This window comes from Corvus cornix, chromosome 12, assembly GCF_000738735.6.
Source record: "Corvus cornix cornix isolate S_Up_H32 chromosome 12, ASM73873v5, whole genome shotgun sequence".
NCBI classification, from domain to species: domain Eukaryota; kingdom Metazoa; phylum Chordata; class Aves; order Passeriformes; family Corvidae; genus Corvus; species Corvus cornix.
In genome coordinates this window covers 20542599-20559139 of record NC_046342.1, presented here as the reverse complement: position 1 = coordinate 20559139, position 16541 = coordinate 20542599, and the positions used below count along the sequence as shown (strand labels likewise).

Below are 16541 nucleotides of genomic sequence, written 5' to 3'. Positions count from 1 at the left end.
GAATGTGAAAGACAGAAGTAATTAATTTTTAATCCCAAAATGAGATTGTCAAATAAAATTCTAGGCCTGCTGCTCCTAAGATCTCCCTCTAAGAGCACAGAACACATTTTATTTGCAGTGAAAAAACACATACCAGACATGATGTGTTACCTGACCATTCTTCAGACCAACTAAGAGGCCTTCTCTTCCTGGAGGCCCTCCAATTACTTTAATGTAACGAATGAGAGATTCCATCAGCCATTCTCGTTCTTTAACACCACTGAATGAGAGGCACTGCAGTCTCTTCTCCTAAGGACACAGCAAGACATAAAACACAGCAGGGAGGTGAAGACAAAAATCTGTGTCTGATGTGAGACATTTATACCTATACTAGCAGTGTGTCTACTTTTACATTCAAAAATCACACAGTTAAATACTCAATTTAATGGGTGAATTCTTTAAGATTTTCCAATCCCATGAACAAACAAAAACAAACACCCCTAGTCTTTTACTAGTACTTCTCTCCCACCCAAAAGTACCCCTGGATTCTGTGCTAATTTATCAAACTCACTAGAGAGCCTGTTTTACTGAAGCAGAGTCACCTGAGCCATGCCACAGTAGCTGCCCAGCATCATGTCAGCACTGCATGGCACAGCCAGACTGCCTTGGCAAGAGCTGTAACAGATCCCACAGGGCAGTCCTGCCAGCCACTGACTGGGACAGCAGCCTTGAACACTGAACACAGCCCAGGACTACTCTAGCTTTTAAGGCACATACCTGGCATAAAATAATGTGATTTGAACACACCACCAGCAAGTTACATTCAAATTTCTTTATGATCTTTTCCTTCACCCGATAGTACATATCTGCAGAGTCATCCGAGTACAACTCGTAAATCAGGATTTTCTCTGGCATCTGGATGGCTAATCTGTTTTTGTAGATTGCAATTTTCTTCACAAGCTCTCTGCCTTTTATCCTAACTAGAAACAAAAAACACAAAAGTGATACAGTATAAGCTGCCACAAAACTAACATACAGAAATCAGAAAAGTAAAACTGAATCTTTCTAGAGCACCTCTAAAATTCAAAGCACATTCCTGATCAGGTACGTTTGCTGCTCTGCATCTACGTAATCTACTATCCCTGTCATAGTTTACCACCCTTTATGACTTGCCAACAGCATGTTCTGGAGTCTGGAGCAGTACTTTGATTCCTTGCCATAAAAAGCTAGCAGAAATGAAGAAACAAAATAAGCACAAATGCTTGAGGTTACAAGTAAAGAAAATAAAAGCTAAATGTAACACATAGTATTTTTATCTCATTTTCAGAGATTAAAACCTTATTTTAAAAGCCCCTGTCCCTCCCAGTGTCTTTGCCAATCCCACATCTTTCATTAAACTTGTCAGTGCTGAACTTGCACACTCCCAAGTTTGCGCTCTCCTCGTGCAAAGTGTGTTCCATGGTTTGACTGCCAAAGTGACAACAGCCTGTCAGGTACATGCAGTGTATGTTCCAAGTGTCCTGATGGAGATAAATTAAAAGCCAAAACAAACCACATGAGGCTGCAAGTGTAGAACTACCTTTTTGTTCCGTGATGAGATGCTGGACAATAACATCGGTCATGTTGTCCCTGTAGGCGTAGCGATCTTTATAGAGGCCATGGACAGTGCTGAATATCAGCTGGTAGAAGGAGATTGTTCCATCCTGACATCCTACTGCCTGAACACAAGAAGACAATAATTTTAGTTAATTGGCACATACAGGTGAGAATTGGGAGAGTGTGTGGTGTTTATACGAACACCATGTCCCTCTTCCTGTGTAATGTATAGACCAATTACAGCTGACTTGTATTTAACCATGGTTCAAGTGCAATGCAGAATGAGGACTGATCTCCCCACAGACCATGGAGACACCATGCTGGGTGGGGGCCTTGGGTTCATTTGGTTGGGGTTTTGGTTAGGTATTTTGCAGAGGAGGTGTGTTCGTTTGTTTATTTTTAGATTTGCTTTCATTCTCTTCCCACTTGTACAGGACTCAGAGTGCAGCATTTTGGGCTGACGGTTGCCCTGTATGTATTTTCTACCCATCATGGAATTAGATTTGGTCAATTGCAGAAGCTATTAGCTGGTGTTTTTAATTAGTTTTCCCTCCTCTTTTTTAATCAAAATACAGTAAATGTCTTACCACTTGACAGCAGGTGTTATGCTCCTTATATCCTTCTTACAGCTCAGGTTTTACTTCTGCAGGATATTTGTAATTCCAGTGGCAGTTCTAGGATCTCCCTAGACACTGCTCAGGTTCTACTGCCTCGGTAGGAATGTCTAAGCAACTAAGTTTGAAATGTATGATCTTACTTTAGGTGACAAATTCCCTGTGAAAAAGTCAGAAAAATGTCCCTACTCACCACATAGTTGGAGTCTGGTTTAACTTTGCAGGTCCACACCCAGCTGCTCTGCTCTCCCACAGTGCCCAGGCGTACGCCGTCCCTTGTGAAGAGAGAAACTTGTCTATCTGAACCTCCCAGTAGGAGATACTCTCCTTTAGTAAAGTAGCTGATGCAGCATGGGTCAAAATTGAGCACTCTGTCCTTCCCAATCTACAAGGGAAAATAAAACAAAAAACCAATCAAAAACATTAACAAAAGGATCATTTCATTTTTTCTGAAGGCAACAAGTGCCATCACTCATACCATTCGTCTCCTCCATGCATGGCTTTTCAATACCCAGAACCACTGGCTATATTAGGATTCCCAAAGGCAGTTCTAAAATATGTCCAAGAATCCCTCCAGTCCCAAACCATTCTGCTCAGAACGCAACAACTCAAAAAACCCCTTTAACCAGCTGAAAAAAACCACAAAGAGGTTCTCTTCAAACCAGTGAACCATGTCACAGAAGCCAGCAGAGCTGTAAGGGCTTTAATGGAAGAACTGCAAGACAGCAGCTGAGCTGCTACGTGAGAAACAAGAGCTGAAGGAGAAATGGTTAAAAAAACAGTAGACTCATAAAAGGCTGGGAAAACAGAAGACATTTAATGTAACTAATAAAGCACCAGTATGCAAACACTTTGACTGAGGGACACAAAACAGAACCAAAAATACCCTGTGAGTATTGAATAAACTCTCTAAGACATACCTGCTTGCCACTCAGATGGTAAAAGGAAAGCTTCTGACCCCAATCTGCCACAGCCAAAATGTCATTGCGTTCATCCCTGCCAAAAAAAAAAAAAAAAAGTAGCAATTCCACAGCAATTTTTAAATAAATTTCTTAGAGCCACAGAACCAAGTAGCAGACTAGCAGAATTCACTTCATGTTACTCTTTAAAAGTCACAAACTGAAAGGACAGCAGTTTGTCATTTAAACCTGTGGAAAACAGCCTGGGGACACAAAATCAAAACCAGTCTCCTCTACAGGAATGACCCAAAGCTTGAAGCATCACTTCAGCTGGAGCTGTGTGAGCAGTGGACACAGTGGAGCAAACAATCCCTTGACAGGTGAAGCACCTAGGCCCACATTCTGATTTAGCTACAGGAGTACAAGGCCATCATCAAAGTCTACACAGCTGAGCAAGAGTGAACTGCAATTATCAGAATAAAATGTTCATGTGAGGCCAACAGTAGGCTGAGGAAAGACTTCAGGTCCCAAATTTAATTCCAGTAGTCTGACATGTTCTGTTCAGCTTGGAGCAAAACAGGAGAGTCACCTTCTCCACAGCTCCTCGCCTAGGAGGAGATGGTAACCTGAATGTTCTGCTGCAGACTATGCCTCTAGCCAGGGATTGAATATAAAACAATCACAAAAAAACCCCTAATGACAAGCCAAGTCACCCTCCCTTTGGTCAGTGCATGCCACATACACCTGGGGGGTAGCACACACCTACGTCATGATGAACACATACTAGCAGAACAAACTAAGACCATACAGGTAACTATTGATCTAGAATTTCCTATCTTTTGAATATTTGAGGTTGCATAATACTCTGCCCTTAGTCCTTCCTATGAAGTGCTGTTCCAGGTAATATAGGTACTCATGTTTCTTTGAAGTTTCACTCACAAGTTGAAAGAGACCTCCTTTTCCTTGTGGTCTTCTATACCTGGCTGACTATCCTGCCTACTGCCAAGCCTGGATCCAGTAGTGGGATCTCCTCTAAATAGTTGTGAACTGAATCCTCCTCTTCTTCATCTACTCTACTCCAAAAATTCTGCCACCTACTGCAATAGCAATTGCTTGTTCATGTATTTGGAAGAACATTCCCTCTGAACTCAAATGAAAAAACAGCTCCCCTCTCTCTCCGCCAATCCAAAGAGAACGTACCCCTAAATCCTTAAAAAAAAATTAACCAAAAAGAGTACAAAACAAGAAAAAAATGTCTCAGTAGATCTGGTGAGGTGGAACCTCAAATCCTGGGGTCAGTTTTGGGCTCCCCACTTCTAGAAAGACATTGAGGGGCTGTAACGTGTCCAGGGAAGGGAATGGAGCTGGGGAAGGGTCAGGAGCACCAGGAGCAGCTGAGGGAGCTGGGAAAGGGGCTCAGCCTGGAGCAAAGGAGGCTCAGGGGGGACCTTGTGGCTCTGCACAACTCCCTGACAGGAGGGGGCAGCCGGGGGGGGCCAGGCTCTGCTCCCAGGGAACAAGGGAGAGAACAAAAGAAATGGCCTCAAGCTGTGCCAGGGGAGGCTCAGGTTGGGTACTGGGAAAATTTCTCTCTGAAAGGGCTGTCCAGCCCTGGCACAGCACCCCAGGGAGGTGGTGGAGTCCCCATCCCTGGAAGGATTTAAAAACCATGTGGATGTGCACTTGGGGACAGGTGTTAGTGGTGGCCTTGGCAGTGCTGTGGGAATGGTTGGACTCGATGGACTCAGAGGGCTTTTCCAACCTAAACAATCCCACATCTCCAATCTAAAAGGTAACTTGTTCCCAGGTTCTCCATTCAGTTGAAGACAGGCAGCAAAGCCAAAACCCCAATATATAATCACTTAAAAAAGGTAACACAGATGGCATTAACCTGTTCCAGCTGGGATAGAAGTCAAGCCTTTCTGCAATCAATGAGCCAAGGATAATCTATTCAGCATGAAAAAAAGGAAGGATGAAATTATTTACCTGGAAGGATTCCAACAAATTGACCATATTGGAGAGGAAGAGCCCCCTGGCCGCTCTATTTTCACTTTCTCATCACCATTTTTGTTCCTTATGCTGACAATGCCATTGAACATCCCCAAAGCAAGGTACTGGCCATCATTTGTCCAGCTGAGAAAACACACACATACTGAAGAGTAAGCTACTACAAACCAGCAGCAGGAAGGCAGGATGGTATATAGCACATTCACACAGAAATGCTAGATTAAAGTATATTTCTAAGGGGGAGTTCTGGGAGGTAGCTAGTAATCTTACAGTTTGTTTATGCATCTAAATCCACATTTATAGCAACAGTACACACTCATCAAGAACATTTTATCATATACATGGAAGTAAAATAAATTAAAGCTTGCAATATTTGCAACATTTTGGGGATGGCAGTCTGGGAGCAGACCAAAATGCTTTAAAAGCCACATTTAGAACATGATCAGACAGAACTGTCTGGTGTTGGACAGAGGGGGCCTAGGGTCTCTTCTGGTCTCTTCTTCAGTCAGATGAATGACTTCAGTTAATGAATCCTTGCTGCAGCTTCCCCAATGATAATACCTCCTTCAACTGAAAACACCAAATGGACAGGGAATGAACTACAAACAAAAATTGCAATTATATCTCCTCCAATTTCATTGTATTGTTGTTGTACAAGATGGATGACCAGATGGAGAGAGAACCTAAGACGCTTGCTCAAGACCAGAATAGGTCTCTGATGCCTTCAGTATGATTTGGTTATAAACAGGACCAAGCATAACCCAGCACTTTGCTACTGAAAAAGAAGGAGGGAAAAGTGTTTTTTTTTAAAGCTTCCATCTGACTTGAAATGGTTTGTATTGAAACTAACTTAAATGACACAGATAAACTTACCTACAGCAAGTAATCTTGCAGCTTGTTTTATGTTTAGAGACTGACTTCTGTTCAGGAGACCACAAGCCTCGATGAAAGAAAACAAAAACCCAATGACAAGTATGTGCGTGCCAGTGTTCAGACTGGAAACTAATACTCTCAGAGAACTCAGCTGGGATTTTAGAGACATCAAAGTCTTGTCCACTGTTAGAATGACACTTAAATACATAATATTTATTATTAAATGGCAAAAAAAAATCCATCTAAGTAACAGAGGGGGTGTCTGCAAAAAATTCCAGTAACAGAGCCGCACGTTTATCCTGTGGCCCCTCGCTACATTGTTCTTTCCCACTGAATTTAAGTGATTTAAATCAGTATCCAATGTCACTGAACTTTAGGTACCTTTGTGTCCCATCTGTTCTGGAGTTATAGAGCTGCATCTATCTGTGGTTAGCTTAGCTATCCAGCTATAATGGAATTCACTAGTTCAAGGGAAAAGTTCAAGGGAGAAGACATACCAAAATCCCCAGATGAGCAGGATGCCAACTGATGAGTGAGAGGATTGTATGAAACGCACTGGATAGCATCATTATGCCTAGAATGAAGTTACAATCAGATTTCAATAAATCATTCTTAAATGCCCCTTTTCTGACTTTCAGCAAGTGAGCTGAAAGCTTCAGCAGATGCCAAAGAAATTGGATTGGTTTACAGTACATCAAGAAAATCTGCTATTACTGTAAAGTAAATCAGTAATAAACCTTATAAAAACTGTCTCCAAGTCACAGGATTCACTGTATTTCATCAAGATTAGCTAAAGCTGTACAGCAATTGTGGTTTGTGAAAGATGTCTGAAGGTTGTACCCAAATTCTAAACAAGTGTGCTTGTGCAGGCTTTGTGCAGTGACCAGCTAACACAAACCAACTCCTGATAAATGTGCAGTCAGGAAACAGAACATGAAGTTGCTGCTTCAGAGGGCTGACTCAAAACAGAGCCAGATGATTGAAATACACCAAAAGTGCCAAACCCATCTTTAATTTGATCTTTGAACCAGAATTACAGTTTATTATAGAAGACTGGTCATATTATGTTTCATTTTATTCTGACCTATTCTGACTTTCCCTAGTTCTCTGTCAGCCCTCTAAATTCACAGATTTCTCTGGATTCCCCACTGCCTTTTATGCCTTTAATTGCCTTCCTGCCTCATTCAGATGCTTCAGCTGCTCTTTTCCTCCTCCCTCCCCTATCACTCCTTTTCTCTGACCTTAGTGAACCTTCTCCCAAATCTAACAGCTCGTGCTCTTTAATTGCAGCAGTGCATAATCAAAATCAGCTTTTGAGGCACAGAACTGAACAGCATCACTTACGTGTACTTCAGAATTCCTTCTAACTTTGAAGTCCAAATTATCACACTTTTATCAGCAGAGCCAGATGCGAAACGCTTGCCTAAGAATTAGAGATAATTTAAATCCCACACATACAAGAATCACTTTCACTCCAAATACTCAATCAAAGAGAGAGCAAGAAGTTCTTGAACTTGACAAGGCTCAAGTAATAATGGGGCTGACACTGAGTGCCTGGATGTGCCTTCCCAGCCACATGGAGTTCCAACGGCTGTACTGTACCATTTCCATGGCCTTGCCAGTGAACAGTCCTTCCAGTGCTGTCCATCCCTAGGCTGGAGATTGATGGGAACAGTGACAAGTTAAACTGGTACACTGTCCCAGGAACTGTCATCACTCAAACAGCAGCAGCTCCAGGAAGGCCCCCAAGCCCACAGAGTGAGTCCCACTGAATGAGAGTCATAGACAGTGAGAGAACTGGAAGCACAGTGCAGTGAGCACGTAACATATGAAGGACCAGGAGAAACTCTGGGATAGAAGAACTACAGGAATAAAACTCAGAGGCAGATGAGTAGCAGAAACAGGAATCTCTGAGGTGAGCCTTCTCCTCACGTTGCCCATGAACATACACTCACCCAGTGCTAAACCTAACACTGAAGTCAAAGGGGAGGGGCAGTGGGAGCACAGCTCTTGGGTTCACAGGTGACCTTACAGGTATTTGTGCAGGTAGCACCTGTACAGCAGATCAAACCCTCCACTGGACAACAAAGCCCAGTACTTGTTAAAGAACAAGCCTCCAGCACTCACATGCTGTAATTGAAACAACCCCCATTTCTCCATTTCAATGGGCAATCACAAATGGGAGAGATGCACTTTACAAACCAGGCTAACAACGCCCCAAAGTGCTATTTACCATCTTTAGCGTAAGCCACGCAGTACACAGTGTCTTTATGTCCTTTCAAAGGCTGAATTAGGGTTCCATCAGAAGTATCATACACCTGTTCAAATGGGGAGAAAAAAAAAACCGATCCAAACATACAAACAAAAGAACTTAACACAAAAAAACCTTTCAGTGAATCACAGAACCACATTTGGGTGGGAAGGGACTTAAAAGCTCAGCCAGTTCACTCCCTTGCCATGGGGCAGTGAGACCTTCCACTATCCCAGGTTGCTCCAAGCCCCATCCAACCTGGCCTTAAACACCTCCAGTGTGAGGACTAGGATATAGAATTACTGAAGGCTAACAGATGATGCACTTCCTTTTCTGTCTGCTTTTTGAATTGCATACAGTTCATACAAGACAAATGTTTTCTAGCACACAGCTTTCTGTAACATGACAATTCTTAGAAAGAAAGAAGAGTCAGTACTAGAAAATAACACACACAAAAGACATTTTTCAACAGCTTGTTTGGCAGCTTGTTTTACATCTCATTGGGTTTTTTATCTTTTATTTTTATATTTTACATTTTGCTGTTAAAACATCTTTCTCTACGTTTGATGTTTAAACAATAAATTACTGCTAAGGAGCATCACTAAATACATTATTCTGTTAGCCCTGAAAATAACACTTGCTGTCCTGCAGTGCTGAACTCTAGCTCTACAATCCAAACATCCATTCATCCATCATCCTACCATGCCATCCATCCCTTCCTGCAGTTCCTACACCTGCCCCATCTGAAAGCTTTGCAAGACCTGAGAGCAGCTGGTCCTGAACTGCTCTTGCAGCAGTTGAGCTTGAGCTGAATGTTCCCACGTCCTTCCTATCACCACAATGCCAGGACATGGGCTTGAGTCTCTCCCCTCATCACAGAGATTTTAATGCAACTTGCATGTGCACAGCCCCTGCACTCTGTGCCAGGACTGGGGGCAGGTTCATAGATCTCAAACCTCGGGAAAGGCACAAGAAGACGAGATGATGCAAATAACTTAAATCTCATTACTTTTGGAAATAGAGCTTAAGACTTGGTAAGAAATATTAAAAAGCTTCAAAACACTTTAGAATTGGCCTGCATTAATATGTATGTTGCTGTGAGGCTGCACTGACAGAGATAAGGGGATTTTGGATAGGTTATATTCATAAGTTAATGTGAAAGAAATCATGCTCATACAGCTGTAAAGGAGAGAGGACAGGAAGGTTTCCCTACCAGCAGCCTGTTTCCAGCAGCAATTATCAGCTGGGTCCCATCCGGCTTGAACGCGAGGTCGTAAATACTGTGGGAAACAAACAAACCAAGAACTCCGTGTCAGGAGACAGAAAACACATTCCCTGCCCGTCAGACGTGTCACACGGCCAGCGCTGGTAACGGCACACTGAGCGTGGGTGTGATTCCCAACAAACTCCTCGAGCACAAGGAACCTCCGGGACCGACCCCGCGCTGGGACCCCCGACCCCGCCCCGAAGAGCCGCTCGGAGCGGAACGGGCCGACACACCGGCTGTCCCCGGGGCTGCTCACCACTGCTCGGCCCTGTCGCGCCAGGTGAGCGCGGCCCGCATTGCCCGGACCCAGAACGGCCCGGACCCAGCACCGGCACCAGCACCGGCACCGCCCGGCACCGCCCGGCACGGCCCTCCCGGCCGGGCCCGCTCCGCGCCGGGCGCCGCTCCCCGACCCCGCCGGTGCCAGGGGCAACGCGCCTGCGCCTGGGGCCCACGGGTCCGCCGCCACGCCAGGGGGCGCTGCCAGCCCCGCGCAGGGACGTCCGCGCGGGGCGGGGCGCGGAGGCCGTGCCTCTGAACGTCACGTGACCGGAGCGCGGGAGATGGCGGCGCCGGGAGCGGGGAACGGGTGAGGGCGAGTGGGGCCGGTGGGGCCGGAGCGCGGGGCACGGGGCACGGGCCTGGTGCCTCGGGCCTCGTCAGCGGGGCGCGGACGGTGTCGGGCCGGCCTCGGGGTCGTGTGGGGGTCCGTGCCCAGGCCCGCCCTGCTGACCCCGGAGCTCCCCCGGTAGCAGGACCTTACCCGGGCTCTTCTTCCCCTGCAGCCCCGGGGACGGCAGTCGAAGCGCGGCGGCGGAACGGCCCGGCCCCAGCCCTCGCGGCAGGGAGCACGGCCCGGCGGGGCCCAGCGCCGTCCCCCGCGGGTGGCAGCGGGTGAGCAGCCGCCGGCGGGCGGGCAGGACGGCCGGGAGGATCGACGTGTGTTTCATAAGGTGAGGCCCGGGGCTGTCAGTGAGCGCTGTGTGGCCTTTCTTGGCAGAGCCATAAAAACGTGCCCAGACATCGCCCCGAAAACTGTTTTTGTACTTTGTTCTGAGGTTGTTTTATGTATTATTGAAGATTTTTAAGCGAAGAGCTGCAGAATGAGAAAGTCATTGCTAATTTACTTTCCTTTCCTACCACAGCCCTGAAGGGAAGAAGCTGAGGTCAAAACGAGCACTTGTGGAGTATTTACAGAAAACTGGGGAGACAACACTGAAAGCAGCAGATTTTGATTTCACAGCTCCTCGAGGGAGCACACACTCAGGGTTGAGAGGATGTGGCATGGGAGCCGTGAGGACTGACCTGGAAAAGGAGGATTGTCAGAGCAAAGTGCAGGAGCTCCATGCACAGAATGGTGCTGAGGTTGGAATTCAGAACATCCAGGCTGGAAATGGACACCTGGGAGATGTTACATCTACTGTGGAACGCACAGATTTAGTAATGGAAGGCATAAACCCAGAGGAAGGTTTGAAAACCAAAAGAAAGGGGGTAGATGGGAAAAGTGTCCAAACTAGGAAACCTGGGAAGGGCTCAGAAAGGAAGAACCAAGGTGACCCCAAGAGCAAGAGGCAGAGAAGACTCTCTAACACACAGGAGACTGAGTGTGTTCAGAACAAGAGGGTCCGGAGACAGACAGACACACGTGGAGCTGACAGCCAGGGTGTGGGTGCAGGGAAAGCTCTGTCAGCAATGTCCAGGGCACGGCTGAGGTCAGTGGCTGGCTCACAGAGGGAGCTGGGTCACCTGCCAAAGGAGGGGCCAGGCTCCAGTGGCACACGTGCTGTGGCATCTGAAGAGAAATCCTATGGACTGGAGACAGGGAAGGTGCCAGATCCGGGGGATCTGGGTAAGCAGAATGTTAAATCTGACACGGAGGTGGATGCTGAGCCATGGGACAGGACAACATTCACAGCAGTCAGAATGTCACCAGGTGCGTGTGTGCAAGTGCAGAATGTGATGCCAATTCTCGTGTTCTGCCTGGGCCTCTCCTGACTATTGAGGCCACGTGTTCTGCTTCAGGTCAAGCTGCTCTGACATCCAGATCTGTCTCATTTTTATCCAACAGCATTTAAATTAATGCAGACTAATTAAAGACTGAAACTTACTGTACCAAGCTCTTAAGCTGTACAGTGTCAGACAATAATCTGGAGGAGATTTAAGGCACGTTTGTGTTTTGCACGAGAAGAATTCCTTCTGTTTCCATCACAGCATAAAGCAGAAATGGTGTGAAACATGACCGCAAAATACTTGGTTCTTCTTCCTAATGCTGAAGTTTTATTTCTTTACAGAAGAGTCTGTCCCACGCACACAAGTGGAGAGAAGGAAAACAAGTCCATATTTTTCCAGTAAATACAACAAAGAAGGTATTGTACTTAGAGAAATACATTTTTTAAATGGGGAAGGGATAGGATGGCTCAGGATCAAGTGATGATGTGGAAAATTCCTTGCAGTTTGACACTGGCTGCAGCTGTGCCAGTGGGACACAGTCCCCTGCAGCCCTGTAAAGGCTGCGTGGGAACTGCTGTGGCTCTACCTACACACAGTGCCTCCATAAAAATAAATCTGCTTCAGAGGTCTTCATTTTAATTTTTTTTTTCATTAAATAGGTAAAGCCATCCTTTCCTGTCTAATAAATGTTCCTGTGTTGCCCCTGTGCAGCCCCCAGCGCACCCAGAAGGAAGGCCCTCAGAAAATGGACTCCTCCACGTTCTCCTTTTAATCTTATCCAAGAAACACTCTTCCATGATCCATGGAAGCTTCTCATTGCCACCATATTTCTCAATAAAACTTCAGGTAAGTAGAGTAGCATGAGTTGGTGTGTAAATGTTGGGAGGTGTTACAGAGGGCTGAAACAGCTGCCAGTTCTAATGGCATTAATGGAAACATGGATGTATATTAACTTGTGTCACTGTGAAACGATAATCCTTAGCTGGTAACTTGCCTTGGAAGACCTCACTTGAGAAAGCATATGGATAGTGCAGAAGAACTCCTAGCCCAGCCTCCTGCTCACGGGATTCTTTCACCAGGGAAAATGGCCATTCCAGTGCTCTGGGAGTTCCTGAAGAAGTATCCTTCTCCTGAGGTAGCCAGGGCTGCAGACTGGAAAGAGATGTCAGAGCTGCTCAAACCTCTCGGCCTCTATGAACTCAGAGCCAAAACCATCATCAGGTTCTCAGGTGGGTTCTCCTGACATCTGGAACAATCTTGGTTATGCTGGCAAAAGGCAAACAGCTTTGATCCAAATGCTGCTCTGTGGCTTCTCTGTTTGGTGGGTTGGTGGGTTATTTTGTGCAGCATTTGGGATCCATTGGTGTCACGCAGGCAAAGCTGCTGATCCCAGTCTGAGCTGGGAAAGAAATGCCAGCCACAGTGTGTTCTGCAGGAGACCAGGAAACTTTTTCAAGTAGAAGAGACCCAAGCACCTGCAGCAGTGGTGTACTGTGTTTGCAGCACTGTTATAGGGTGGCTCTGCTCAGGGTTGCTCTGGTGACCTGCAGAAGGCCCTTCTGGCTGGGATTTTTCTGATTCCGATATTTTCTATGCTCAGAACCTGCAGAGGAATATTTTGTTCTGAGGGGAGACAGTTGATTAAAACTCCCACGGTGGTTTGTTGAAAAGGTGTTTAATCTGTGGGGATTCATGGCCTGCATTCACCAGGAAACACCTAAAACATGTGGTTTTCAGTTGAAATGTGCCGAAGTGAAGACAGGTAAGAGTGGCAGAGGGTCCTGCCTGGCTGCTCCTTGTGTCCAGGCAGTGAGGGCAGGGGCCATGTGTGCAGGGTGCTGTGACCTGTCCTGCAGGTGAGTACCTGAGCAAGGCGTGGCGGTACCCGATTGAGCTGCACGGCATTGGCAAGTACGGGAATGACTCCTACAGAATCTTCTGTGTCAACGAATGGAAGGAGGTGGGTGGTGCCCTTTGAGTCCTTCAGCATCCCACTTGTGCCCACTGACCCTGTGGCATTAGAAAACCAACAATCACAATGTTGGAGCGATGAGATGTTTTAAGGTGTTTTAGTAAATGTTCGACATTTTCCCTGTGTCTCAGGTGCAGCCACAGGACCACAAGCTGAATGTATACCACACGTGGCTGTGGGAGAACCGGGAGAAGCTGAGCATCGACTGAGCTGAGCCGGGGGTGACCTGGCCCTGCCACCTCCCCTCGGGTGCCCTCACAGTTCTTGGTGTAAATATTTGTGTGATGTCATGGCTGGGGTCATCGCTATTTTTTTAATAAACGTGTCCCTATTTTGTAGTGCCTGTCCCTTCCTGCAGTGCAGGTCTGTGCCTGCAGCTGCGTCCCCGGCCTGGGGGCTCCTGGGTGCAGCCATCCAGTGCGTACCGTTGCCTCCCCCAGGGCCGGAGCAGGGCTGGAGGAGTCGGATCTGATCTCTGTGCTCCTGGACACGGGCTGAGGGGGAGAGCCTGTGCAGGGAGTGTGGACAGAGCAGACCCTGCTCAGCGCCCGCTGTCCAGTCCTGGCACTTCCCCCGGTGCCGCTGGGAGTACTGGTTCCTGCCCAGTCTCATCCAGGGGCTGGCCCCGTGTCTCTCCGGTAGTAGGGGAGGGGTCGAGGTGGGTTCTGGCTCCCCAAAGCTGGGGCCGCTCTCGGGGACCCTCGGGCAGTGCCCGCAGCCGCTCAGGGCTGGCACAGTCCCCGCCTGCGCTGTTCCCGGGGCTGGGGCGGTTCTGTCGCTGTTGTTGGGCCCGGCGGCGGGGAAGGGGCCCGGGCCGGAGCTACCGCTGCGCCCGGGCGGCGCGGGCCGGGACCCGCCGTGATCGGGTCCGCCACGCCGCTACGTGGCGCCTGCCCGCCCGTTCGTACTGGCGGAAGTAGCTGGCGGACACAGGCCGACGGAAATTATGCCGCAGGTCCTGTCAGCCTCGTAGGAGGCGCGCCGTTCGTGACGGTGGGCGGGAAGCACCGATCCGCTCCCTCGGGGTGCCCCCGCCGGACTGAACCTGCCCGCTGCCACCTCGCAGCGCTGCGGCCTGGCGTCTGCGCGGCCTCGCCGGTGCCTGGCGCCCTGTCTGCGCGGCTGCCTCGCCTCACGCACCGGCCAGGACCTCCCGCGTGTCCCATAAGCGCTTGCGCGCGGGGCACCGCCCTCTCTCAGCCGGGCCTGCGGTGGACGCGCCATCGCCACTGGTGAGTCCCGGCCGCGCTATCCGGGGCCATCCGGCCCCCGGGGCTTCTGGCACGGACCGGTTCCATCCCTTTCCCTTTCCCTCCGCCTCATCTTTTCCCCGGGGCGCGGGAAGCGGCCCCCGCGGGCCGGAATCCGTCCTCTGTCTGCCGGCGCGACCCTGGATGGGCGGCACTGAGGCCTCACCCGTGCCCCTTCCCAGGCGGCGGGGCCGCCTTGGCCGCACTCTCGGGGCAGCGCCCGGTCACTGGGTCGGGCCGGGTCCTCTGGAGCGCGGGCGGCCGGAGCCGTCGGGTCGGAGCCCGCGCCGGCGGCGGCGCGTCCCGCGCCAGGGGGTCTCGGTCGCTGTTGATCTCCACGGTCCTCGCGGCCGCCGTGCGCGGCTCCGGGTGGGAGGATCGCAGGGCCGCGGGGATGACACCTCCCAGGATCGCATCTGGAGAGCTCCCAGTGCTCTGCCAGCTTCGGAGGCGGGAGGCAGAGCCCCAGCAGATGAAGACCCATTCCCTCACCGGCCCGCCGTGGCCCGCGAGGGAAGGCAGTCTGCGACACGCATGGCCCGGGGAGCTGCACCGCACCTGGGCCACGCCCCTCGCTCACCCCACTCTGTCCCGCAGCCACCATGCCTGCTCTCAGGCCTCTCGTGAAACCCAAGATCGTCAAGAAGAGAACCAAGAAGTTCATCCGGCACCAGTCTGACCGCTATGTCAAGATCAAGGTGAGGAGTTACTGCAGGTTCCCAAGGACTGGAACCGTGGGGATGCCTTTGGCATTGGTGGTGAAGGAAAGCCCAGCAGGATGGTGCCAAGCTGCAGCAGATGGGCAGGGAGAATCTGTGGAGGCCGGTGTATGCAGCCTTCAGGCCAGGTGTGTTCAGGATGATCTCGTTTTGTAACTGTTCTCTGCATTTCTGCAGCGCAACTGGCGCAAACCAAGAGGCATTGACAACAGAGTGCGCCGGCGCTTCAAGGGGCAGATCCTGATGCCCAACATCGGCTATGGCAGCAATAAGAAGACAAAACACATGCTGCCCACAGGCTTCAGAAAGTTCCTGGTCCACAATGTGAAAGAGCTGGAAGTGCTGATGATGAGCAACAAGTGAGTATGTGGGGCCTATACTCCCACCTGGGAGAGGTGGCACGGTCGGGGTGAAAACGAGGGAAGTCATAGCTTTTGAGAGTACAGATGCCATCATGGTTCCCTCAGTGCCACTGGAGGGTGGGGGCACAGAAAGGCCTTGGGGCCGGCAACCTCATCCCCTTGGCAGAAATACGCAGCGGTGGCAAGCGAGGCTGTGCCGCGTCAGTGGTAACCAGGGTCAGAACTGGGGCTCTGGGTCAGACCTGGGCACTGGTCTGCTTCAGTGCTTGTTTTCACTACAAAGTAGTAAGAACAATAATTAACGACTACCTCTGACCGAGTCATTCACAAGCTGAGCTGTTCTGGAGGAGAGCTCCTGCTTCAGGCCAGATGGCTCCGGCTTGGTGAGGGGTGGCAGTTGCGGTTCAGTGCCCCTCCAGTGCTGCTCCCATGCTCAGCTGTGTCTTGAGTACTGCTGGCAGGACAGCTCCAATTGCTCTCCCATGGTGGGATGGCTCCAGAGGGCTTTGCCTTGGCTCTCGGTGCTGCCAGAGCCAAGCCCAGTACACCATCTGTCTCTAACAGGTCGTACTGTGCAGAGATTGCCCACAATGTGTCCTCGAAGAACAGGAAGGTGATCGTGGAGAGAGCTGCACAGCTCGCCATCAAGATCACCAACCCCAATGCCAGACTGCGCAGCGAGGAGAATGAGTAACGAGGTGTATTTAATAAAGCGTCAGTCCAATTCGGGTGCTGTTTTGCATGGGCAGAGGAGAGGGCAGCAGCCTGTGTTTGGCTGCAGGGCTCCAGCAGTCCTGGCTCT

At 49.4% G+C, this 16541-nt stretch overlaps 3 protein-coding genes and 1 non-coding gene across 7 annotated transcripts in view; 3 read left to right on the top strand and 1 right to left on the bottom strand.

The window, feature by feature from the left end:
• IFT122 (intraflagellar transport 122) overlaps positions 1-9876 on the bottom strand; it is a 31736-nt gene extending 21860 nt beyond the window's left edge. For 2 of the 3 annotated variants that reach the window (XM_039559209.1, XM_039559208.1), the window contains exons 1-12: positions 9743-9876; positions 9433-9499; positions 8202-8286; positions 7313-7391; positions 6466-6542; positions 5969-6035; positions 5075-5221; positions 3110-3185; positions 2383-2574; positions 1559-1697; positions 757-959; positions 151-288 (exon numbers count right to left, since the gene is read on the bottom strand). In XM_039559209.1, the coding sequence (XP_039415143.1) occupies positions 151-288; positions 757-959; positions 1559-1697; positions 2383-2574; positions 3110-3185; positions 5075-5221; positions 5969-6035; positions 6466-6542; positions 7313-7391; positions 8202-8286; positions 9433-9499; positions 9743-9783 (1311 nt within the window). In that variant the 5' untranslated portion in view covers positions 9784-9876. Of the gene's footprint in view, positions 1-150; positions 289-756; positions 960-1558; positions 1698-2382; positions 2575-3109; positions 3186-5074; positions 5222-5968; positions 6036-6465; positions 6543-7312; positions 7392-8201; positions 8287-9432; positions 9500-9742 lie in introns of those variants that run through there. The other variant, XM_020583729.2, reaches the window with a different exon arrangement.
• A 132-nt stretch (positions 9877-10008) lies between these two features.
• On the top strand, positions 10009-13746 carry MBD4 (methyl-CpG binding domain 4, DNA glycosylase). Of its 2 annotated transcripts, XM_039559154.1 has the most exons (8): positions 10009-10075; positions 10272-10439; positions 10632-11419; positions 11778-11852; positions 12148-12282; positions 12516-12665; positions 13293-13396; positions 13540-13746. In XM_039559154.1, the coding sequence occupies exons 1-8, from the start codon at positions 10050-10052 to the stop codon at positions 13615-13617; spliced, it is 1524 nt and encodes a 507-aa protein (XP_039415088.1). In that variant the 5' UTR covers positions 10009-10049; the 3' UTR covers positions 13618-13746. The 2 variants fall into 2 exon arrangements, with proteins under 2 accessions (XP_039415088.1, XP_039415089.1); XM_039559155.1 differs by lacking the exons at positions 13293-13396; positions 13540-13746 and having other exon boundaries at positions 12419-12608.
• A 569-nt stretch (positions 13747-14315) lies between these two features.
• RPL32 (ribosomal protein L32) lies at positions 14316-16463 on the top strand. Its single transcript, XM_039559158.1, has 4 exons — positions 14316-14640; positions 15256-15356; positions 15555-15736; positions 16304-16463. The coding sequence occupies exons 2-4, from the start codon at positions 15261-15263 to the stop codon at positions 16431-16433; spliced, it is 408 nt and encodes a 135-aa protein (XP_039415092.1). The 5' UTR covers positions 14316-14640; positions 15256-15260; the 3' UTR covers positions 16434-16463.
• On the top strand, positions 15057-15192 carry LOC120410706. Its single transcript, XR_005603025.1, has one exon. It is a non-coding gene; the product is annotated as a small nucleolar RNA SNORA7 (small nucleolar RNA).
• Positions 16464-16541: the final 78 nt, after the last annotated feature.